This window comes from Glycine soja, chromosome 16 (assembly GCF_004193775.1).
Source record: "Glycine soja cultivar W05 chromosome 16, ASM419377v2, whole genome shotgun sequence".
Lineage (NCBI taxonomy): Eukaryota > Viridiplantae > Streptophyta > Magnoliopsida > Fabales > Fabaceae > Glycine > Glycine soja.
The window spans coordinates 2,806,763-2,833,036 of NC_041017.1; the positions used below are offsets into that span (position 1 = coordinate 2,806,763).

General features: G+C 31.9%; 1 protein-coding gene and 1 pseudogene across 1 annotated transcript; both read right to left on the reverse strand.

The window, feature by feature from the left end:
- Positions 1-8,881: 8,881 nt before the first annotated feature.
- LOC114390759 (uncharacterized protein At5g41620-like) lies at positions 8,882-13,537 on the reverse strand. The gene is made up of 3 exons (XM_028351635.1): positions 12,799-13,537; positions 11,487-11,615; positions 8,882-10,598 (listed from the first exon to the last, which is right to left on the reverse strand). Exons 1-3 carry the CDS (start codon positions 13,213-13,215, stop codon positions 9,165-9,167), a joined length of 1,980 nt encoding a protein of 659 aa, XP_028207436.1. The 5' UTR covers positions 13,216-13,537; the 3' UTR covers positions 8,882-9,164.
- Positions 13,538-21,962: 8,425 nt separating this feature from the next.
- On the reverse strand, positions 21,963-26,090 carry LOC114391069 (annotated as a pseudogene).
- Between the last annotated feature and the right edge of the window lie 184 nt (positions 26,091-26,274).

Sequence of the window (26,274 nt, forward strand, 5' to 3'; positions counted from 1 at the left end):
TAACATATGATCTCATGTCCTATATTAAAATGTCACAATCCTATCGTACCAGTCTATTCAACTTAAATTGAGTATGACTAAGGATGTTTTGCTCTATCTATTCTGAGGGTGTGACATACACACTCATATTTTGTTATGTACCAGAATAAAATTAATGGAAAAATTGCTAGTGTGGCATTTTGTATAAGAAAAGAATTCAACGAATATCTCACTTTTAGAAGTAAGGAATAAAAAATATATAATTAAGGTTGGGGAGGTACCAAGTTATTCCAACAACTAAAAAAGAGTTATTTTTCATGTTCATCGATCAATTTCTTGAAATATAATTATTAAAATTAGTTTTTTTTGCTCAGCATTATTGAAATTAATTAATCATTAAAATTATTATATTTGATAAAAATGAATGATAAAAATAGAAAATAACTCTTTTAGATCTAGTTAGCTTCCTCATAAGGTTTATAAAGACTTGTATATGAGATATATTTATAGTATTTTGATCATAATTTTTTATCTTGTAGGAAGCAGGAAGCATATGCTTGATTTATATCAATTTAAAATTTTACTTAAATTATATTTTTAAATTTATATTAACTAATTTTTTTAACATATTGCATTAAAAACATACTTCATTATTATTATTATTATTATTATAGTATGATTTAATTATAAATAAAGTAATAAAATTGCGAGACAATCTCTTTGTGAATTCAATTAATGATTGGTCTATTTTTTAAAACATTAATCGAAACTACCAAATGAAAATATAATTTTTACTGTTGTTGGTGTAAAATAGAATTAGTCATTTTGTTGGCTAACACTAATTAACTTCCTTGTAATGATTGAATCAGGGAAAAAATTATGTTCCTTGATTGAATTTTTAATCCACTTCAAAGAGTATTCTAACCGTTGATAAATAAAAGTTTTTATGGTAGACTACTCCTAAAATGAATTGTGATAAAAGAAAGCCAAAAACAGCTAATTAATTAAGGAAATCGTAAAAGATTGAACAAGAAAAGATAATTTTGTTTGATTGAAGGTTTGGACTTGTTTTACATTTTGATAAATCCTATTTATAAGGATAAAAACACCAACAATCAGCTGTAATGTCAAATTTAATATCCCTAAAGTTTAGGAGATGATGCCTAATAGGTTTACAATCACTCACTTAGCTTGCTCGATCTGAATGCTCCTAGCCACATTTCTCAGGCCATCCAACTTTCAGATAATACGATTATTCACGTGACTTTTACATTTCTGTCCTCTACCAACTCGGTGTCAGCTAACTTAGCCATTACCATGTCTGCTAGGCAATCATCATAGGCTAACTTTTTTGGTGCTAATTAACAAGTGCAAACGAATATCTCAAAAAACATATAGGAAGAATTCTTTTTAATTGGTTTTTGAGCAATAAAATAAGCTCTATATATCAATATCTTTTCCCTTAACTTTATCAATCGGCAAAACAAAAACAAAAATGTAAGATGCAGGAATATTCGATTCTCTTAAAAGTTTGACTGGAAAGACAAGAAAGATTCAAATCTCTTCCGCCAAATACTTTTGAATATCATCATATTAACAATTCAAAGAACTTCTGCAGATTTTTGTCCCTCTGTTGTTTCATTTCTCTTTTAAGTTGATTGCTCGTGCTTCCCATTCACTTTTGATTTAGCTAGGTTGAGACATGTTGCTGACACGATCACACAGATTCACTTCAAAAACAACTGGAAGCATTTGTTCAAGCCTCTATGATTTCCCATCCTTCATGCAACCTGTCACATATATGCAATCAACAACATATATATGTATATTAAAAAATAATCATTTCATACCAAGTGGATATAGGCCCATAAAAAGGAGAGAGATAAGAACTAGAAGATAAGCTAAAAAAGAACTACACAATTATATATATGTAATTTCTAAGAACTTGATAGGGTTGATCTAATCCTACTCTTATTCATCTAGTAGTGGTCAACCCTTATTTATGTTGCTTTAACATTAATAATGTTAACTATCACGGCTAAGGGGTTAGGATGGTTGGGATCCTCCAGTAGCTGCTTTGTATTCGGGTATTGCTTATACCTGTGATTCTATTGTCAACTCTTTTCCTATTTGATGATAAATAAATAAAAAAAAATAACTTGAGAGGGGATTGTGATGCTTGAAAATTCTTCAACATTGGGTTAATATAGGCCAAGACCAAGGCTTGAAGTGTAATCTGGACCATTAAATTTGAGAATCAAATAATTTATTAGAAAAACTCAAACAAAGATCGTTGGGACAATTGTTTAATTTAATTTAATTTAACAATTGCATGAAATTTAATTTAAACATTATTGACAATTGTTTTCATGGTGATCGTTGGGACAATACTTCAAATACATAACAAAAGCTTTCTTCCAATTATAATTTGTGTCATGCTTATTGTGGGAGGTGTTGCTTCATTTTTGGCTTTTGTTATACAAATATATAATGATTGAAAGAAAGCTAGCTTCTATATATGAAATATTGTCCTAATGATCACCATGAAGGAGTATACAACAATGATCAATACCCGAAGAATCATCAGCGTGTGCTGTTTCATGATGATCCGTATCACAATCATAATACGAAAGTAAAAATATTGATGTTACAGTCAAAATTGTGATTGCAAACCATTTTTCAAAAATAATCGTGTATATAATATATAGTGATTGATCAGTATTAAGTTAAGAAGGCCTAATTCGGAGCTCCCTTCACTCCAATACTAAAAGATCAAGGTAGCCCCGTCTTCAAATTCATGCAGACCCATGACTTTCACATGCTTCCTTATCTGAATCCAAAGGTAACCATGAATTAGCAGCAAGGGTCTACCGTCACTTCCTTCAGACTTGGAGTGTAGAGAGCTCCAACTTGGGTTTATTCATACCCAAAATCCTAGATCGTTTAAACTAAAAAAGAACTACTCAAATACATATATGCAATTTGCTAAGAACTTGAGAGGGGATTGCGATGCTTGGAAATTCTTCAACATTGGGTTTATATAGGCCAAGACCTAGGCTTGATGTGTAATCTAGACCATAGAATTTGAGCATCAAATATTTTATTAGAAAATCTCATAACAAGATCTTGATGTTCGATGATTGGTGAAGCGCATGGCATTAAATTTAGTTTAAAGATTATTCCAGCTGATTGGGGATCTTTACATTTCAATCGTCTGATTAGGATCTATAGTTGATAGTGTGTATTGATGATGCATCATTTTGGTAATGCTAACTTGTGTTGGAATACAACATATGATTGACAGATTTTACATTAATTATATTTTTACATATTTAAAAGAGTAAGTTGCTTAATCTTGCCTAATTTAAATTAGTAGTTATTTTTAATAATTCATTCAAATTAATTTTATCATTTTCTCATTTAGATTAATAAATTCACTTTCAATTAAAATAATAAATATTTTTTACTCTCATTTATCAAAATATAACAAAATGACCTTACTTAGAGTCTAACTATGATTCCCAATTTTCAAGTGCATCTTAAGAATCCTATATTGATATATTGACTTTTTCAATCAACACTTATAACTTAAGCCGTGTTTTGAGTTAAGGTCCACTAAATAATTGAACTAAGTACCCATATGACTTAAACTTTAGTTCTTCGTAATATATATATATATATATATATATATATATATTACATTTTATTTCCTATTATAATTTTTTTCCATTATTCGATAAAGCAAATAAAAAGTTAATATCGTATATAATATATAGTGTGACGTAAGTTTATATGTATCCAAAACAAAGTTGTGAGTTGTGACATGTAATAAGAAATTATAAATACCCTAATCATAGCCCACATTATTAGTGATACCAGTTGTGTGCCTTAAGTTATTACACGTAGGTGATAGACAATAACAACTATAGTATTAACAATGTAGTCTGCATCAGAGAATTCCGCCTATAAGGTATTTTATAGAGGATATTTGTGTAACTCTAACTTCAGGTCAAACCTCTCCGCTCACTGTACTTTTCAATGGTTGATACTTGATAGCAACTTGATAATATTAAACTGATTTATTCCTTCTCGCATTCTGGACAAGAAAACAATAGTTTTCATGCGTGTATGCTTAGATTAATTTGATTAAAATAATTATTCTTAAAGTACTAATTTCATTTACATTTATAATTAATTGTTAATTAGTGAAGGCCCATTTAGTTAGCATTTTTTTAATGAAAATATTTAAATTGGGGATAAATTTTTTAAATCCTAAATTTAGAACAAATTATTAAACTGGGAAATAATTTAAAATCCAACGACATATATAGTTTTTATTCAAATCGGATCGAATAAGTCATGCTGAACCACATGGTTGTAAGAATTTATCTATAATTCAATTAGGTTAATATTACTTTATAAGTGTTTAAGAACAATAAGAATACCATATGATGTCATGTCCTAGCTATGAAAATGTCACAGTCCTATCCTACCACTAGTATATGCAATATTTTTAAATTGACTATGACTAAGGATGTTTTGCTCTATTAATTCTGGGAGTGTGAATTACACACTCATATTTTGTTATGTACAGCAGAGTAATTGATGGAAAAATTGCCAGTGTGGCATTTTGTATAAGAAATGAATTCACTGGGTATCTCACTTCTAGAAGTAAGGAATAAAAAATATATCATTAGGGTTGGAGAATCAAGTTATTCCAACAACAACTAAAAAGAATTACTTTTATTCTCATTAATTATTTTTTAAAATTTAATTATTAAAATTAATTAATCATTAAAACTATTATATTTAAAAGAAATGAAGATAAGGATAAAAAACAACTCTTTTAAATCTAGGTTCCTCAAAGATTTTATAAAGACTTATATATGAGATATATTGATAGATTATTATTAATTATATATATTTTTATCATAATTTTTTTCATCATGTGGGAAATTTTAAACATCAGTCATTATGAGATAAATTAAAGGAGTATCAATTTAAAATTTTACTTAATTTTTTAAATTTATTTAATTATTATTTTAATATATTATATTAATTAAAAATATATTTCATTATTATTCTTATTTTGGAATATTTAATTATAAATAAAGTAATAAAATCGCGAGACAATGTCTTTATCAATTCAATGATCAGTCTATTTTTAAAAAACACTAATCTAAACTACCAAATGAAAAATATAACTTTTAGCTAGAGCAAATGAATATCTCAAAATAACATATAGGAAGAATCTTATTAATGAATTAATTTTATCAATCCGCAAGAATATAAAAAATAAAGTATGGTGCAGGAATATTCGACTCTTTTAAAAGTTTGACTGTAAAGACAAGAAACATTCCAATCTCTTCCGCCAAATACTTTCAATATCATATTAACTTCTAAAGAACTTCTGCACAGATTTTTGTCCCTCTGTTGTTTCATTTTTCTCTTTTCAGTTGATGGCTCGTGCTTTCCATTTCTTCACTCACTTTTGATTTAGCTAGGTTGAAACATGTTGATGTTCCTGACAAGATCAGTCTCATTCAATTCAAAAACAACTCTTCTCGCCTATTCGGTTTCCAATCCTTCGAAAAAACCCGCAACATGCGATTAGCAACATATGTATGTAGGAAAATAATTATTTCTCATACCAAGTGGATATACACCCATAAAAGGGAGAGAGATAAGAACTAGAAAATAAGCTAAACAAAATTTACAAAATGATGTCATGGAAATTAAAAAGATAAAAAAAATAATAAAAAAGAGAAACACATGAAAAGAGGGGTGTGAAACATAACACCTGCAACCATGAAAGCATGACATGCATATATATAATCTAAGGTTTATATTAGATTGTGGTTGAAGTTGATATTTTGTTGCCATCATTAAAATTTCGAGAAATTACGTATACACAAATATAACTGATGTAACCGTACTTACAATCACAATAAGAAAATAAAAATATTTATGTTGCAGTTTAAATTGTAATGATAAACCGTTTTTCAGAAACCATGCATATAATATATAAAGTGAGTATTTAGTTAAGAAGGCCTAATTCGGAGCTCCCTTCACTCCAATACCAAAAGATCAAGGCAACCCCGTCTCCATATTCATGTAAACCCATGACTTTCACATGCTTCCTTATGGGAAGCCAAAGGTAACCATGAATTAGCAGCTAGGGTTTACCATCACCTCCTTCAACACTGGAGTGCAGAGAGCTCCAACTTGAGTTTATTCATACCCAAAATCCTTGATTGTTTAAACTAAAAAAGGACTACTCAAATATATATGCAATTGTTAAGAGGGATTTGTGATGCTTGGAAATTCTTCAACATTGGGTTTATATAGGCCAAGACCTAGGCTTGATGTGTAATCTGGACCATTGAATTTGAGCATAAAATATTTTATTAGATAATCTCAAAACAAGATATTGATGTTCGAGGATTGGTGAAGCATTATATTAAATTTAATTTAAAGATGATTCCAGCTGATTGGGATCTTTTCCCTTCAATCGTCTGATTAGGATCTACCGTGTTGATAGTGTAATGATGATTCATCATTTTGGTAATGCTAGCTTGTGTGGGAATACAAACTTATGATCGACAGATTTCGCATTTAATTATTTTTTCAATATTTATATAAGAATTCTGTCATATAAAATTATGTAGATCTGACCTTAATTTTCAGTTTTTTTACTTTTAAATCTCATACAGTATTATCTTGTCCATTTTTATTTATTTTTTCCCCCCGGTTTTTTTATATTGAAATATCACATATATTGATTTTTTTGCATGATTTTTGCCTTGGTCCGTATTAAAAATCTGCGGATATACTTCTTCAAATAAAAACTGTGCAATTCACTAAAAAAATAAAAATAAAAATAAAAACTGTACATTAATAATTTCGGATTCTAAAATATTTAGCGCAGTTAGGATCGCCCTATCAAAGTCAACATGGAAATAAAGTTACTTGCATACTCAATTTTTTGTTTTTACCAAACTTGCATACTCAATTATATCAACCGTTTCCTGCTTTTTTTTTCAGGATATCTAAAAAAAAACACTAAAGACTAATCCCAAATTAACTAATGGCACAAGTGATTGTTTGTTGTCAAGGATAGCAATTTAAGGCATAATTCACGTCTTCATAGATTTATATAAATAGTAATTTTACTGTGAAAACTGTGAACCTTTTCTGATGCTATAAATAATATGTGACTTCAGTTAAGTGCCAAGTGAACAAGTTTGTTAACAAATTGAGTAATATGCTCAATATTGTTTCCTGCTCGTGGTGCTTGTGTCCATAATATGCTCAACGTGTACGAATTTAACTTATTTTTTGTCTCAATTTTTTGCACAGTTCTTGGTTGTGTATCCAAGGTTATAAGGACAACTTTTATGCTGGGTGATTGTTCTATTTGAATAATAGAATTTGTAAGAAATTGTTACATTGGAGGACTAATCTAGTAATTTTTGTGCTCTGAAGTCTGGACATTGTCTTAATTTGACTGATAAGTGAATACTGAACTGTTTATATCATTCCATCAAAACTTGAAAAGTGCTTGAAACTGAATTATCTCAGTTCTCAAATTGGAACAATCGAGAAAAAAATATATATAATAAAATAATGAGATATTACATGCCATCAGAAAATCCATTCTTGCGGTCGCACATTTTCATGAAACAAGCTCTCCCATCCCTGCTGAATTTCTAGTGTTAGAAAGTGCAAAATTTGTTGACACACAAGTTGCCCTTCTGATTTTTATGGTATCCAAACTTCAAAGTTGGGATATGTATGTAAATTTTTTGGAGGAAATTGAGAGGCCTAAGATATTCAAACTTTTAATTCATCTAAAATTCTTTTTTCCAATACCTGTTCCTTAAAAAAAAGTGCCCAGAAATGTTACTATCACGTCACTCATGACAATAAGAACAAAGGAGGAATACACAAAATGTGGAACTACTGAATTATCAGATAGTAAGGCTAATTACTTGGAATCATAAGACCAACAATGTGCAAGCTCAGTGAAATGATTCGATGAGAAGAGCTAATGCAAAACATTGTAATGAAGGAAAAAAGTGGTAAACAATACAACAAGGAAGAAAAGAAAGCATAATGGATGAGAGCTAAGGGAGAGAGTTAAAGAAGAGTGAAATAGAGGAAATGCAGGAAGCATTTGGGTGGTGGATTTCGGTCTTTTTTGGTGTTAATCACTTAACAGCAATCGGCACCCTTCACAAATAATAACAGTTTCTCTTTGAATATGGATTCCAACATTATAGGGCATATATCACTATTAAAAAACGCAGATTCAATGACGATTGTTTTTGACATTCCACGATGATTTTTCATCGTCAATTCGTCATTGTAGCCAACGTCGTCGAATGTCACACCACATTCGACAATGGTTTGTTAATCGTCTTAGAAACGTTTTCTTCTGAGACGATTATGACATCAAAATCGTCTTAGAATAATTCTCATTCTAAGATGATTGTGACGTCTAAATCATTTTAGGATAATTCCTATTCTAAGAAGGTTATGACATTGAATCCGTCTTAGAATAAGAACTATTCTAAGACAATTATAACGTCATAATCGTCTCAAATTAGAAGTTATTCTAAAATGATTTAGACATCACAACCATCCTAGAATGAGAACTATTCTGAGACAATTTGACGACATAACCATCTTAAAATGTGACCTTTTCGACGACGTCTTATATATAAGACTATAAGAGACGTAAGAAAAACATCCAAAATAGAGATTGTGCAAAGGAGACGTAAGGAAAACAACTTATTTTAAGTTTTTTTAATGAGTATGTTGACAAGATTACATAGTTAATTTATTGGATGGTAATACAAAGAGGTTTTACACTAATAAGACATATCTATAAGACGTCGTCGAAAAGGTCACATTTTAAGATGGTTATGTCGTCGAAAAGGTCACAAAAATTTATGATCTCAGATTTTCTACACATGGGATTGTGATTCAATGTCATGATTCCGGGCTATATAGCTAGTGGATTTTTGGAAAATAAGGTCAATTCTACATACCCCAGATCACTAGTGACTTCAAACATCTTTTACATAATGGATACAACTCTGATTTCCATCCAACCATGTAAATAGCTAAAAGATTCATGTGTACAAAATGGTTACTAGAATTTGATGAAAGATCCTACAGTACTATTCCATATTCTCATTATAAGCTTCTCTAGTTGATCCAGAAGTGCTTTTACTGGCTCTAGAGCGAGATTTCTGTGCCTCTAATCTCGCTTCAAGGAGTTTTGCCATCAGTGTGTTTTCCTTTACTCCCTTGGGCAATTTGGTAGAAGACTCAGATTTGTCAAAATCCGAAGCAGACAACTTTGATTTCCACAGTCTTGCAGGACTACCATTAGCTGTAACTGCAGACTTAACACAAGAATCTTCCTTGCAAATACTCTCGGGATAAACTTTATCACCTTCTGATGACATCGAACTGTTTGCAACCAGGATATCTGGCCTGTGACTTGAGCTCATTCTCAGGATCCAGGGTATATCACTCTCTTGTGGATCATGTCTGGTCTCTTCATTTAGTAGAGCTGTGTTGTCTTCTCCCATTTCGCTCGATTTCCTATCAGCAAAAAACCTCTCATTATCATCATATGATATGTTCCTGCTCATGTTTGCTTGCAGTCTGGAGCTGATATTTTGGAGTCCTTCACCATTAGCCATTTTTGGCTCAAAAAAGTTGGTGTCAATGGAATCTTCCTGAGCCATATTTTGAGGTGCACTTCCAGCCTCTTTTAGTGGGAAGGAATCCAATGACTGCTGACAAGGGTGAATTTCCTTGAGCTCCTTTGGGGAGGAGTATCCATATTTTTTCAAATCAACTGATCGTTTGGCATGAAGAAATGTTTCAATATCAAAACCTAACTTGTCAACAATTGAATTTCTCTCTATGAGACCACCGTCAGATTGAGCTAGCTTCATCTGCATGCGCTCATCAAGCCAAGCTTCTGAAATGTGAAGTATTAGCCTATCAAGGCTATCATTCCCTTTAACCTGACCCTGACCCTTCTCAGAACTCCGCCTAAGAGAATGTACCTCTTGTTCATAGTCTCTTATTCCTTTGGCAAACTCATCACACAAATTCTCCAAGAGGATTCGTGCTTTTCTCTCTCTTTCAAGATTTCTCAAACAACCAGAGAAGGAAGACTTCACTTCAGAAAGCTCCCTAGCCAGCTTCCGATGGAGGCTTTCTGAATGCTGACGTAGCCTCCTCTCATCTTCTAGCTCTTCCCTGATTGATTGAACTGCAGCTTTAATTCTACCATGTTCTTTGTTCTTCCTAATAAGTTTGTCAACTGTAATTTCCTTTATCAAGTTCTCTACTTCATGCCTATTCATTTGCTTCTCTCGTAGTAACTCCTTTATCTGTGCCCGAGAGCGATCTAGTTCCATTTTTAAGGTTTTCACTACTGATATATTTGATGCCTGCTGTTCTTCAAGGTTCCAAATACGGTTGAGTACCTTAAGTAATTCTTTGGACGTTTTAAGATTGTAACTTGACTCTCCAATTCTACCTTTGAAGTCTACGGAACTTGTGGGGGTTACTGTACATTTATATGAAGTCACCTGTTTTTTATGCAAATAGCATTCACATCATTTTATACCATCTCCAAAAGATGAAAAAACATTTTAAACATTGCCAGGTCTACAGAATGTTTCTGAGAGATGCAAAAAATATACACATCAAGACTCATAAATTAGGTATGAAGTTCAGGCTAATCAACTTCAAGGCATCAAATCAAAAACTCAGAAATCATCAACAAAGTGATCATCTTACAAATTAATTAGAGATTGTTGTTGAAGATTATCTTGGTAGAAATCCATCATTTAATCCCATAAAATTTTAAGTTAAACAACTTAAACAAATGCTGTAAGAATACTCAAAAATCAAGATAGAAAATTGAGGAATACATGTTCAATGACATAATAAACTAAAGAGCAAAAACAAACTGATCTAATCATTGACTTTTTTCCTTTAATAATGGATTATGAGAATCATTTCAATCATGCAGAATTAGCTTCAATATGTCCACAATACAGTAATGACATATACGTACAACCAGAATATGTTTCCCATCATATGAAGAATCATTGTTCTGTCTCCTGCTTTGATACTACTAGATTTTACAAAATTTGTTCTTGGGCAAAATGTTTCACATGAATGTCATAAGAAATAATGCTCCTAAAACTGAGCTGACACCCCCCAGAGTTAAGAAATAATGTTCCCTACAAAGAAAAAGCTGATGACAAGAACAGATGAGAAGCAAAATTGAAGAATCCGAAAGGGTAAAGTCAGTATCCTTATCATTTAAAAATTCATATATATAGCAATATGTTAAAAGCTATAAAACTTCAAAACTCATCACAACTTGCCAAGTAATTAAATATTTATTAGGAACAATGAAAATCTGACATTGAACTGCTCAAGATTCAAATGGATAAAAATATGCTTACTTCCTCTGAGCTACTGTAGCAGGCAGGGGATACAGGCTGTAGAGCACAGCCATTTCTTTCCACTGATCCACGGTGCTGAACAGGTGATGCTGCAACATGCCTCCTCGAGCTACTAGCAGATGATGCCAGCTGCAATAAGGCATAGGGAAACTGTCAGTCCTTCAATAAAAAATAAAACATTAAAACATCATGTAAAAGAAAAAGACACACCATACTGATACTTTTCCATTCAACAATAGAACCCAAAAATGCTGACCACAATTTTAACTTCAAGAATGAAACTGAATATTTAAAAATCTCTATTTTCTCACTTATTCAGTAGCATGATGCTAGCTACTTTGCAACTAAAAGCAGTACAGGTACTCCTTTGACTAATTGCGATATATGTAGAGTTTTATTAACAACCAATGGGAACAATGTCAACTAAAGGTGAGGTAGGAATCTCAGGGAAAGAAATTAAATAGATCATATTCTAGCCAAATTGAAGCACAGAGGAATGCAATTATATGGACAGAATCACCCCTCTTCATAAGAAGCTCCTAGCTGATTTATAACCTATTCTAGCTTCAGTTAGAAATTACACAATACAAAGAATGTCAACACATCTAAACAGCAGTACACTTGCGATAGTTTTAGGCAATGAATATAAAGTGAAGTAATGAATACAACCAACAAGGATGAAAATTGTAAACCATCTAAGGAGAAATTAAAGCAGACTTTCAGCAAGCAAGGAAGGAAACCACTGGATAATAAAGCAATGTAAAATGAGTAAAAACCATCTAATCTAAGTAAGGTACAAAGAGAAGGTCAACAGCATAATTCTACAATAAGACAAGTTAAATCACAATTTCTTTTACATCCAAACCACTTGCTTGAAGACACACATAAAGTAACAAACCAAGCCCATTACCAAATTTTAACTGAAATTTCCCTTTCTAAGGCACAAGAAAGGAACTCAACAAAATGATGGGGAGAAACTTATTCTAAAAAATACTTTAAAGAAAAAGTTAGGCACGTATATGTGTGTGATGGAACTAAGTGAAGCAGATGGGACACCCTACCCACCAAATCAGATCCCAAGGGAGTAAAATCTTGTTCAACAACAAGAAGTGGTGAAGTTAAAGCCAGCAAGAAACAACAAAAGTCAAGGGTAGAAATTCCTCCAATCACTTCTTCTGAACTAGCACAAAACCAAATCATACATGGGAAAGAAAAAAAATCTTTCCAAAAACAAAAAACAAGAAGTTAATCGGAAAGAAAGGGCATTTTTTTTTTCACTTCTGCAAGGGGAAAACATGAACTGAGACAAAACCTGATCAGAATCAGAAGGGGTGCCTGGAGGCTCAGCTAATTGGCTGTTGTTGTTCACTTCAGAGCCAGTGTCCATAGGGTGTTGGCTCCGGCGGCGGCGGTTACGGTGGCTCCGGCGGCGGCGGAGGGTGGTGCCAAGCTTGTTCATTTTGACAAGTGGGGTGTGTTGTTGTTGCTGTTGGTGGTGGGGCAGAACTTCCCAGAGGTTGGCACAGAGCTTTCTAGCAGAAAGAGTTGAAGTGGAAAAGTTAAGAAACTCTTGAACCTTATCACCACCATTTTGCTCAAGTCTCCATGTGGGTGGTGGAGTACTAGGCCCTCCCTTTTTCCCCACCGAAACCCCTTCCCTCAACTTTTCCACCATTAATCCACAACCCCTTTTGTCCCCTCCCTCTAAACTTTTTTCTCTCCTATCCATTTCACACACACTCTCTCTCTCTTGAACCCATTTTGTTCAAATTTCAAAAAAATCCATTTTTTATTTCTTTTTTTCAGATCTCTCTTTCTCTCTCTGCCTCCCCTTAACAATTTGATTCAAGTGCTGAAGCCTGAAGTGCTTCCTTTTTTTCTTCTTTTTTCAGAGTTGACAATGTTTCCGTTTCTGTGTCTTCTTCTATGCCCGTTTCCTGAACGAAGTTACCTCAGTTTAAGTGTTCCCAAAATTTTAGCCACCTCAGCAGTTCCTTCTTAATTGGGTCCACTGTCGTTGAGTTCTTATCCCCAGCATCCTTGTCTTGGCTACCTTTGTCCCCCTCTCTGTTAAATTGTTTGTGTTATGTCTTTGTTTTGTTTTCTTTTTTTTATGTTTTTTGAACAAGGACCAAAAACAAATGGATTAAGAGGAAATTTATAAAATTAACTTAGTCATATAAGATTTTGTTATATTTATATATATAATGATTTATTTAACGAATAAATTTATGTTTAACTTTTATTGTAAAAAAATTTTAAACCTGCCAAATGACATATTGCCAATGAAATTAATTTTTGAACCTATAGTTGACATAAATCATGTTCTCTTATCATGAAAAGAATGGACTAATAGTATTAAATACAGTGGTTTGGTAAAAATTTATTTTAATTGAGAAGAATTATTAATTGAATATATGTAAATAGGTACGAGAAAATTTATAAACGTGGTTGATCTGTGGAGTTATTCCTAAATCCCCTGCTCCCTCATGCCTCAGCATCTTAACATCTTCGATTTTAGCATCCGTCATAAATCTCTTTTTTTTTAAGATTCATATTTTAAATTATAAATAACATAATCTTATCCCTTAAAATTATATATGAATTTAACAGGGTATGTATTATAACAATATATAAAATACATTTATATTATCAATGTATATATTATTTATTTATAAGATATAATGAATATTTACACATTTGTTTTATATTCATAATTAAATGAGCAAATTCTCACAAAAAGTTTACATTGTTTTAAAGAAATATGTTAAGAATTTAAAATTAAAATACTTAAAATAAAATCTATTTATTATTTTTAAATGTGACTAGATGCTTGTAAAATCATCATTTAAAAAACTGAGTTTTTATCAAATCTTTTAGTTGGAATTTATTTTTTATAGAACAACATTCGTACAATATACCGTTTTTTTAAAAGCAAAATATACTGTTTTTTTAAGAAAATAATATGTTGAAAATATTATATTAATTTATTATAAATTTTTAAAATAATGAGGTGTATATATATATATATATATATATATATATATATATATATATATCAGTTTTTATTAAAGGTAATTTTAATAACCGAATTAATAAATATATAAGTACGTGAGTACTAAGTACTTACTCAAATTTGATTTTAATTAATTATGTCATAGGATGCTAGAATAAAATTGAAGTGGACTGACATTCCAGTCTCATTATAATGATGGATAGATTCCTCGTTTTTTTTCTGATTTTATATGTCTTTTTTTAAGGTGTGTGTCCTTCCTAACTCCTAACCTGTAGGTACTAGACGAGCATAAGATGTCATGAGGCAAAACAAGGAGTGGAAAAGAGGAAGGAAGTAGGGGAAAAAAAGCCAAAAGTTATGGTATGTGATCCAATTTTGAATTTGTCATTTTGCTTTCTTTCATGCTAATCTAATCTAAGCATAAGCTAAAGCTATACTATGGAATCTAGAAGATCAATTGGGTCTTGGATTTGTTCATCAAGAACTATGTTTATGCATGCAATTATGACTAAAATGTCTGACTTAGGGAAGATTGAAAACTTTTTAGCATGCGGCTTCTGGAGATATTGGAATGTATAGGTCTTTGGATTCATGTTGTGTTGTCCTGGTCAGTGCACCGATTTTGGGCTTAAGCTAGGCAAACATGGTCCACTAATTTGGGTCCACAATGTTGCACATGGTCCTTGTGATCCTCATAATCATGAAGCCATGAACTAGATGGAGATTGTGGTCCATCTTCCCTATAATTTATACCTTTAGCAATTGCTTCAACTTCTGAAATTAATTTCTTTTTTTTTTCATTTTTTTATCATGAAAAGCCCATGCAAAATGGTACTACTATTCATAGAGGGGGTTTGTGCCCTTGTGGGTAGACCTTTTGCAAACTTATCACCCCCTTTTTTCTGTCTTGCAATCAACATCAATGACAATATATGCTTACCACCCAAGACGGTTAATTGAACAGTGGCATTGCCATCACACCTATGTTCATGGTAACTAATCGGATAATTGCATTTATTACGAACTCCCAACCCGCGCTCCCAAGTTAATTTCATTAGGGGACCACAATAATAATTATTTAACTGCTTTTGAAGTAGCATCCTTTTCCTTCTTGAATAGATTGTTGTGGTCTAAAACTTTGCTCCCAACTGACATTAACAACATAGCTTTTTACATATCCAACATGCATGGGTAATGTTGTGTAGTGCTAGTGCATGTAATACATTACCATTTTTTTTTCTCTGTGCTGCAACGTTCACCTTCCCTCAGATTGTCAAGCTTTATGAGGAACTCATAAATTATGGTTACTTAATGTTCTATTTTTTTTCATTGGAGTATATTTCGTTATAATGAAAGTACAACTTATTAAATAATAAATAATTAGCAAAAACCAAGTTAACCTGAACAAGTAAAGGTAAAAGGGTTTTGTATCCTCTAAAATGAGAGGTACAATATCAAGGATAAAGTAAAAATTATAGTAATTGACTAGGAAACATCAATTAAAATTATATTAAAAATACAAATATAACAAATTATAATGGTTTGTTATTTATAATTTTGTACAAGGGAACTACAAGTCATCGCATATGTCTAGAGATAAAATTCAACAAGCTCAATAGTCAATACATAACCTGGTGAAAGTTTGGGGATTCTAACTAAGTGACCTAATGTGTCACATGCATGCATAAACCCTAAAAAAGAAAATATTCTTAACCTTCTGGTTTGGGTTGGGCCTCTAGACAAGTCCAACTCAATGGAACTTATTTGAGATACCCTAATGGTTGATGCACAAAACCTCAGTGAGATCTTCCAAGTCCACGAAGAACTATAAACATTGTTAATAATCAGTTGAGGTCTACATCTTATGTCAAGCCATTTAGTAACTTCAACCTAACAAGCGTTACGAGGAAATGTATTGTATTTATGATGTCCTTTTAGGAAGGCCCACACACCCTTCCCATTATGTGAATCATGTTTTGTCACACCAAATCATGTTTTGTGAATCATGTTCTGTCACACCAGAATAGTAGACATCTAATGGTCTCTCAAACTTTGCATCGACATGTAACCCGCCAAGTTGTCAGAATTGGTAACTGGCACATACTCTAGGATCAACCACCCTCACTTATAAATATGAGACTCTACCCCCCACACGTGAGATCTAAGACTCCTCTCGAAGATCATTTGCTAAAATCATTTTATAACCTAGTCATCATCAAAATTCTTGCTAGTAACACCACCAAACCTACTGTACTCTCTGCCTTGCCTCACTTACCTTGGACCAGCAACCACCTAAAAAACACTTAATCTGAGTGTGGATCTAATCCTCATGGTCAGCTCTGATGAAAGAGAAATCTTAACCATTAATTTTTCCCTCATTTTTTTCTTGTGACCCTTTAATCTAATGGCTGGCATTTAACCTGAAAGAAGAAAAAGTCTTCCTCGTTAAATATCTACTAGTACAAGAGATGGACAGAATTGAATGCTACACGCGTACGGAAAGCATTGGAGAACCTTTCCATAGGACCTTGGTACAAACCCATTAGAGAGGACCCCGGTACATCTTGGCACAGATGACATTATTGCTCCATGAAATAAATCAACCAATGTCAAACAAATTGAAGAGTGCTTTCACACATAAATTTAACACATCACCAAATGCTATTATATTTTTAAGGTCCTTTAGGATATATATATATATACACACACACATATATATCTTCAATTTCCACTTTGCAGGACGCTGATTTCTAATATCATTTGGTCAAAGTTCTTTTGTACCCCAAGATTGAAAAGTCAAATGCCAGGTGAATAATGTACATGTTCAATAATAATATTCAAGGAGACCAGATTATTGCATAATTATCATTGCAGTACCTGCATAGGGACTAGACTAGCACAACATTTACCTGAAAAGAGAAGCATAAGTCTGCAAATTGCACTCATTATTATTATATGATCTTTAGCTTTTAAACAGTAGTCGCTTCAGTCTAGCTTATAAATTGTGCATATATAAGATACATCCATGATCTATCCCTTTCACAACACAAGGTCTAAAAAGTTATATATTTCTCTCCTTCGCAAACCGAAGGATAAGATAACAATGGGATGCAAGTTGAGAAGGGACGAATTGAATAATAAGTTTATAACAATATTTCATCAAACACAAGGATGCATAACAAGACAAACATCTGGATCCATCGGGAAAGGCAATAGTATAACTTACATTTATTTAGAGGACAAAGTATACAATAATGTATAGCATAAACATTTTTGTAGTCTTCACTGATTTACTGTAAGCAGAGACGGATCCAGAAATATTTAATGTCAGCCAAAGACTGAACCAGAGTGATGATAGTATAAAAGAAGTATTACCTAAAAGTATTTTATTTTTGAGATTTGGATATGGAATGAATGCCAAACTTTCTTTTCAGTTATTGTTTTCAATTTATGGATTATATAGTTCCATTTCGTATGGATTTGAGCATCAAGACAACTAGACAAACATTTCAAATATAAGATGAAAATGAACCATATAGTATTTGTGCACCATAAAAGTAGATACTACTAATGCACCTGGTTGGATTATCTTAGACAAGGTTGTATTAGTTTCTCAAGTTTTTACTACAATTAAAAGTTTAAAACCATAAGACTTGAAATTAAAATAGATTTCTCTGATTCTACTCTCATATAACTTTAACAAAACCAATAGAACTGGACCATCTTCTATCAACTAAGGTCTAAGAAGTTACGAATAACAATCACGCCTGTTAGAAGAAACTACGATTACCAATCACCAGAATTCAAGAACTAATATAATTAAATAACTTTTAAAGGGGGGTTCTTCACATGGGCAATGAATTATGTCTTGCTTATGTGTGAATATCTAATATAATGACAGAAAATTGCACAATATTTGGACTAAGTAAAAGAAAGCTGCAAAGTCACTAAAAGCTCAAAAACAGTAGAGTATACTAGGCACAGTTTTAAAAGACCAGGGACAATAATTTAATCTATTATTCAAGCAAGCCAAATCACTAGTCACAGAAAGCACTATTACAAGACTGAGAATGTCCATAGCAATATGCAAAAGAAACATTTTCAGCTACAGATGAAATATGATGAGGAGTTATAAATCTCAAGACTGCTTCATGTGCAAAGTTAGGGGTTACAAACTCACTTATGAACCACCATTTCATTTCTTATAGGCACATGATTTTATAAAAAAAAAAAACTAGGCACATGATTTGATTGTTCTGTTTACCCTAAATCATATAATGAAAAGACATAGGTTAGCTTCTGCTTTTCACACGTATCATGATGATCGAAGATCAAAACATACTGCAAGGTCATAAGAAAATGACAATGGCTCACAAGGCCAAAAAGTTGAAATGAACACATACTGTAACATTAATTGACCATAGCTTGACCTATCTTTCAAAGTGTTTGAGACCACCCAAAGTGCATGAAAGGAGCAGATCACATGTTCAAACGCACTTCATCCTAAAAGCCACAGTATATCTACAAAAGAAACATCTAGCTAGAAAACAAGACATGTCCCATTGGTTCCAAGTTTAAAACCTATTCAGTCACTACCAATGTTTTTCACCATTTAGCCTTCCACTTCACAATCCAAACATTATAACACAATCAAACTTTCAAAAGGGGAAGGTTTATTCAAACCACAGGAAACATGTGCAGCTAGCATAATTGAAGAGGCCCGACAAGGACAGCAAAGCTACTCAACAAAAGCCTATTGTTCTCTTTAGCTCTTATAAATGTCACATATGGCAATAGGTTTGGCCTACAAGTAACATGTGTAGTGTCCTGAAGAACAAAACCAACTAAAATTTAAAGGCAAAACAGTTAAGAGAATCATGCAACAGAGAATGAAAGCAACCTCTTTAACTTTTCAAAATTTTAACAAGGCCATTTTTACACTGGTTTCAATAAGGAGAGACCTATTGAACTTTGAACCTATGAAAATTCACGAGATTCTCTTATTGCCATATAATCAAAAAAGAGAAAATGCACAAATCACTCCAAAATAATGCCATAAGGGCCCCATTGTATACAGTAAGACTGTAACCATAGAAACCAAAGATCCGTCTTAAGCTTCCTCAGAATCCACTTTCAAGCATATCACATATCCACATTATCCACATATAGACCAAAATGGTCTAACTCGATTGGTTAAACAAACTGTGTGAGTGTTATAAGCTCCAGAATATTGTCTTCTGTTCTTACTTCGAAAAAAAAAATATCCACATATGGGAAGACGTTACATAATAAGTTAGGACTTACTATAACTTTCTCCCAATGAGGCATACATTATTATTTGGTGAAGGTATCCCCAACCATGTTTGATGGAAGGGATATTTTTTCTATTATAATGAACCTCTATTTTATTTGCATACAAATGTAGTCTTATTTAATAACTATAAATAAATAAATAAATATATATATATATTACGGCTTTTGTGAGAATATAAAAATAACTAATAACAATCATTGGATTAAGATAACTGTGATAACAGTGGTAATGATGATGATGGTGATAGTAATAACAGTGATGATAATCATGTTGACGGAGATGATGACAGTCATGATGATGATGATGGATTAATAATAATTAAGGTATTTTTAATACGTGATTTGTTTGATGAATCTTTTAATTATTTAATAGTTATATTAAAATTTAATTTTAATTTTTAAATATTTTTATCTCAATCGTCTATTATTTATAATTATAATCTAATGATTATTATTAATTATTCTTATATTCTCACGTAATAAAGTGTTCTCATCTTTTATATATATATATATATAAAAGATTGTATCTATTTTTTTAATATATGTGTCTTGAATTATTTAGGAAATTCAATTAATTTTGTAAATTAAAAAAAATGTGTTTGGGCTGTTGATTTTTCAATGATTTCTGCAATTGGGTCTCAAAAATTAATAGAACTGCAAAAAAAAATTTACACCTTCAAGCTGGCATAAATAAACTACAAGGATCGAATTAAAAAAATATATTACAAGATCAAGGACATAATTATAATTTTTTAGGAGATTAATTATAATTTTTTCTTACTTTAGAGACCTAATTAAAAATTTCCAAAAAAATGAAACAGTTATTAATATATTAAACCTATTTTTTTAATATTACAATACACCTTACATTAACTCAATGACAGATATATCCTTAATTATTTACTTTGATATAAACTTAATTTACATTGTTTTCTATCGGAAATAAACAGTAAAGAAGGGATATTTCTTATTATTTTATCTAATTTAATTTTAAAATTTGAAGCAAAAGAAAGGAGCAATAAAACGACTAAAATTGTTATCCTTTTGATTTTTATTTTCCCTCCAATGTTTGATGATTTATAAGAAAGAAAATGTAGTATATTATAATTTGTAGATTGTACCGACTAAATTTACCTCTTCCCCCTCTCATTAATATTTATAATAAAAATATAAGATTATATTATTTTATTTTTTTCTCTCTCTTTATGAACTAAATAAGGAGACATTCTTTTTATTTTTCTTAAACCAAACCAAGTAAAAAAGATACTCGGCTTTCGTAAAAGCGACTTTTACTATTTATATATCATGAGTTGTTTTTGTCACCAGAATAACAGAAAACGTTCCCTTAAAAGGAGTTTTGTAAAAAAGTCCATAAAAAGCAAACAAGAACAGACAACATAAAACATACAAATACGATACCACGGAAAAATGGATCGCAGGCGGAGGCCAGTATAATAACCAACTTACGAACAAACCTGAAAGAGAAATAAATTTGTCTAAAAAAAGTGTAACTACATTAAAAAAATAATTGTCAACAAGCCTAATTTTCTTAAAACATAAATATAACATAAGCAGAGAAGTGGAATCTTCACCAAAAGAAGAAGAAGGAGAGAAGTAGAATTAAATGAGGAAGACCAATATTTACCTGGGCCAAGCACAATGGATAACGAATGTGTCAAGGAGATTGCTATTGGTCTCAACCCCTTTGATATTGACACCTACTAAGGGGCTGATACCTTTTTTTTTTTTCAAAATTACCCTTTTCATGAAAACACGATTTCATTATACAGTTGTGTTGTATCACATAATCATGTCTCTTTTGTGAGGAAAAAAAATAGACAATGGAATCACATTTCCATTGTTTGCAGAGGGGGTGAAAAAAAATAAAGGAAACACAATTTCGTTATATAGTATACAATGTAATCGTGTTTCTATTATTTTTTGAAGAAGGTGAAAAAAACAAACAACGGAAACACAATTTCATTGTATATTATACAAAGAATTGTATTTTCTTTGTTTTCTAAAGGGAGTGCAAAAAAATGGAAACTCAATTTTGTTATACACTATACAAGGGAATAGAATTTCTATTTGCCTCTTCTTCTTTCTTTGTGCTTCACATCCTCAAACCTCAACCATAACCATGTCACTCATTGCGCAACCCAAACAACACCCACACCAATAGATTTATGCGCCACAACACCATCGCACAATGGGGAAATCGCACAAGCAGAGCCTTGGAGGTTTAGTCTTGCACACAAATGGAGGTGAAATGATGGTGTGGCGAGCGCCGTGCTGGTTGCTACACCAAGGGGGTCATGCACACAAATTCAGAGTCTAGAGTGACGTGCAATGTTGTTTAAGAAGAAGGTGGTTGCATATGCAAAACTGGAGTTTGGAGTCACAAAGATGGGCAACACTAACTCAAATTTGAGGCGGAGATGATGTGGTGGTGATGGGTTGGGTGGGGGTGAGAAGAAGGGTTAGGACCTTGGTGGCACAAGGAAGGGAAAGAGAAAGGGGAAGGGAGAACTAAGAAGGATAAGAGGGTCTTTTTTTAGGTTTGTAGGGGCTAATAGCAAAGAGTGTAGGGACCAATAGTAGTTCCCATGTGTCAATTGAAAAAGGGTTTTTTTTGTGCTTTGTACGGATTTGATCAATGAAAACTTGGGTCAAATAAAATTTGGTTTACTCATACTTTTTAATTTAAACTATGTACAATTTATTTCGCAAGTTTTTTAACCATAAAAGTCCTTTTGTTTTTAAACCTAAAAAAATAGTCTCATTTTTTATCCAAATATTTTGGGGTTTTTAATATATTTAAGGTATAAATAATTATAATAATTCAGAAGTATATATATAAAAAGATAAGTGGAGGTTCGAATCAATACAAAATTTTATCTTGTTTCACTTAATCAACTCCTTAGAATTAAATTGAATAAAACTAAGGTGCCACATGTGCTTATTTTAAAATTAGAGGAATTTAATTTGTTATAGCAGGCGTGGACCTCACTTCTCCACCAACACAGAGTAGGTTTCACCTTTCAGGTTGTCGTAAATAAAATAATGTGATGTACGGACAACACACCCACCACACTCTTTGACTGCATGCACAACACAGATTACGTGATCTGAGCACACATGTGCTCATTGGCTCATCACTAAATCAAGGAGATTACAATATTACATGTGCTAGAGAACTAGAAAAAAAGTTTCATACAATCCCATTCAATATCATTAAGGAGCCGTACAACTAAAAAAGATATTATCTATATCTATATAAGAAATTTTGTTTCCTCTTTTCTTCTAAGATGAGACCTGACATGTAAAGACTGTTTCAACACTGAACAACTTTCCCTAACTATGCAATAGATTCCCAGCAATTAGATAATAGCACATGACGTAATTATTTTGGATCCAACACAAGTCAGTACATGACAGCCTGAAGGTTACACAATTCTAAAGGACACTGGCACTGCTAGGCAGAAGAAAATTGGTACTAACCTTGAAATAGATGTTGTCCTAGTTAAAAAGGTGATAAAAGAAATGAAGAAAAATTTACAAATAAAAAATTTGTTACACCACATCAAGATTTTTTGTTCTGTTTTGGCAATCAATAAAAAATATTTGAATGCATGATAACCTCCAATTTTAGGGAAAACAAAGAAAAACAGGTAGCAGATAAGTAGATATAATACAAGTCTCATGGAAACACATCAAAATAAAGTATCCTTGAGTATATGTAGCTATGCTATATTTTCAAATGGTATATAATAATCCAGTACCCATGAATAACCAACTTTATGAGCAAGAGCAAGTACACTTTGTATAAATTGTTGAAACACAAAAATCATATTAAACTTTTTACTTGAAGAACAAAGGAGTAAAAACTGAGACACAAAAGTGTCAATAGCAGCAATTGATTGTGTGGAGAACAACCTATGGAGAAATTTCAAGTCTAGGCTCAAAGCAAAAACCAGTGAAGATCCATAACTTTGAATGTAAATTAGATCATCTGTACCATAGCTAGCAAAAACATCATCAAACTCCCCAAAGCCATGGAAGTATTTGTGAGGCATCCGAACAATCTTTTCCCACTTCCTATCATTAAGAACCCATATAAGAACGGTTAACTCATTGATAAGTGCACCAAATTATCTCAAACAATAAAGTATTTGGAAGTCCGAGTGTTGAATACACATGGACTTTATTTGTATTTAGATTGATGCAAACTCAATTTACAAGCAAAAGATAAGAAATTTAAATATAAAATATAAAGAAAGTAAGAGATAAGAAATTTAAAATAGAAGATAAAGAGAGATAGAAGATAAGATAAAGATTTAAATAAAAGATGATAAAGATAAAAAAATAGAAGATAAACTAGATAAGAAATTATAAGGTAAAAGATAAGAAAAAAATAAATGATAAAGATGATGATAAAAAGATGAATTCAGAATTTATATATGTTGAGGTTTAGTATGTCAAACTATTTGTGCTGCAAAGTTATTAATAATTTTCTCTCTCCGTAGTATTCGTGTTTCTATCCACATCTACTAAGACATTATATTTTTGGTTTTCCGCATGAAAAGCCTAATTTATCTATTCTTTTCTTCCAATTTTTTTTTAAAGATGAAAAATAATAAATTGTATTAAGATTAGAGATGCATGAATTGGGCTAAATGAATATTAATCTATTTCTAGCAATGATTTTATTTAGATACCCTTTTCTCAATTTTTTAGGAAATAATCATTTTTCAATGCATTATTGTCTAAACATTATATGGATGACCAAATCATAATAAACAATTAAGCACATAAAAAGCAATAGAAACAAGATTGTATTAAATAGATAATAAGAAAGAGTTATATTACAAGAGTTGGTATGTCAGGCTTCCAACAATGGAGTTTTAGTCTCGGTGTCTCTGTAGGTGTGTAGGAATGAGTGTTTTTTTCCAGTACTTGCTACTCCTTTTAATAGGGTCAAGGTAGCTTAATTTTCACGCGACCTCACACTTAGTCTAGGCTTTCGCGCTAAGCATGCCTTTGGGCTTTTCATGGGTCTTCTTTGCATTGGACGATCTATCTCAATCTTCAACTTTTTCTAGTTTTTTTTTTTCAAATCTTTATATCAATTTTTTTCGAAATCACTTAAATCTTCTTCTTTTAACTTATGTTAATAAAAAAAACTACAAAGATATTAATTTATTTATTATTTCCTTAAAAATAATGATAAAGTGAAAAAATTATAATATTTTTAACAAAAAATTATAATATTTTTAACCAAAATTAACTATCAAATTAATTCAAATTTTAGAGTTATCTCCAACTCTTTTTGTTATGTCGGGTCGATCATGCTTACCAATTTCTCCCACCATTACAAGCTTCTCATTCATATTCATCAGACGACCACATGTTGGTGAACAAGGTAGAGCAATAAAGCTCCTTCTCAAGGTAGTTTGCGAAGAGCAATGGGAGATATCGTATGCAATCAGCGCATGACAACTTTCTGATGGAACACCCATGACTGAGTAAACTAAAAAATATAGCACACCATTGCATATCACACTCTCATTACCACCTCTCCACCCCATCAAAACCTCTGTTGAATTTGTCATCCTGGTCTCATTCTTTGAATCGTATATATGAATTGAGATACCCCACTGGACAAAATCCTCAGGGATTTGCTTTGATTTCACAATTGCCACTTTGTAATTGTGGGATTTTTTATTCATTGACATTGCCAATGCATTGTAGTCACGAGATTTCAAACCTAGAGGCCCATCGAGCTTCCTGTAGTTTTTTTTGGTAATGGGGTTGCACATACATAATTTGCTTCTGCTGTCATTGTTCATGAAGCAAACTAAACCATACAACGAAGCAATGAACCAATTAGAAGTTTCAATCAAGGGAAGTTCAATGCCATACTATTTCCGAAGGGTGGGATCATAAGCATAACCAGATGGTTCATCTGAGTTAGTAAACATAAAGTACCAAGGTTTTTGTGGCAACAAATTTGAAGGGTTCCATAGAAACCTTTTAGAGGTAGCAATCTCATACCATCTTTTACACACACATCTTGCTCTGAAAATGCTTGCAATGGGGGGAGATAGGCTAGGATACGCTCCACCAATTCATCAGGCAAAAGTGCACCCACATAAACACTAGTTCCTTCTTTATCAACTTCCTCACCAAATTCCAAAAATGAACCAACCTCCCTAGCTAGTCTCCCTTCGACCATCATCATCATAGTGGTTGATCCATGAAGTGTCTCCCGCCATGATAGAGTTGAAAGTAAAGGGCTACTGAGTATATTCAAAAGTACTCAGCTTACTTTTAAATCATCCTAACAACAAATAAGAAAGAAAACTAAAGAATATTTTATCAGCTGAGGATATAATAGATCATGGAAAATCAAACTAATACAAGGTGAAGCACCACATGTAGAAATGAAAAAGACATTTT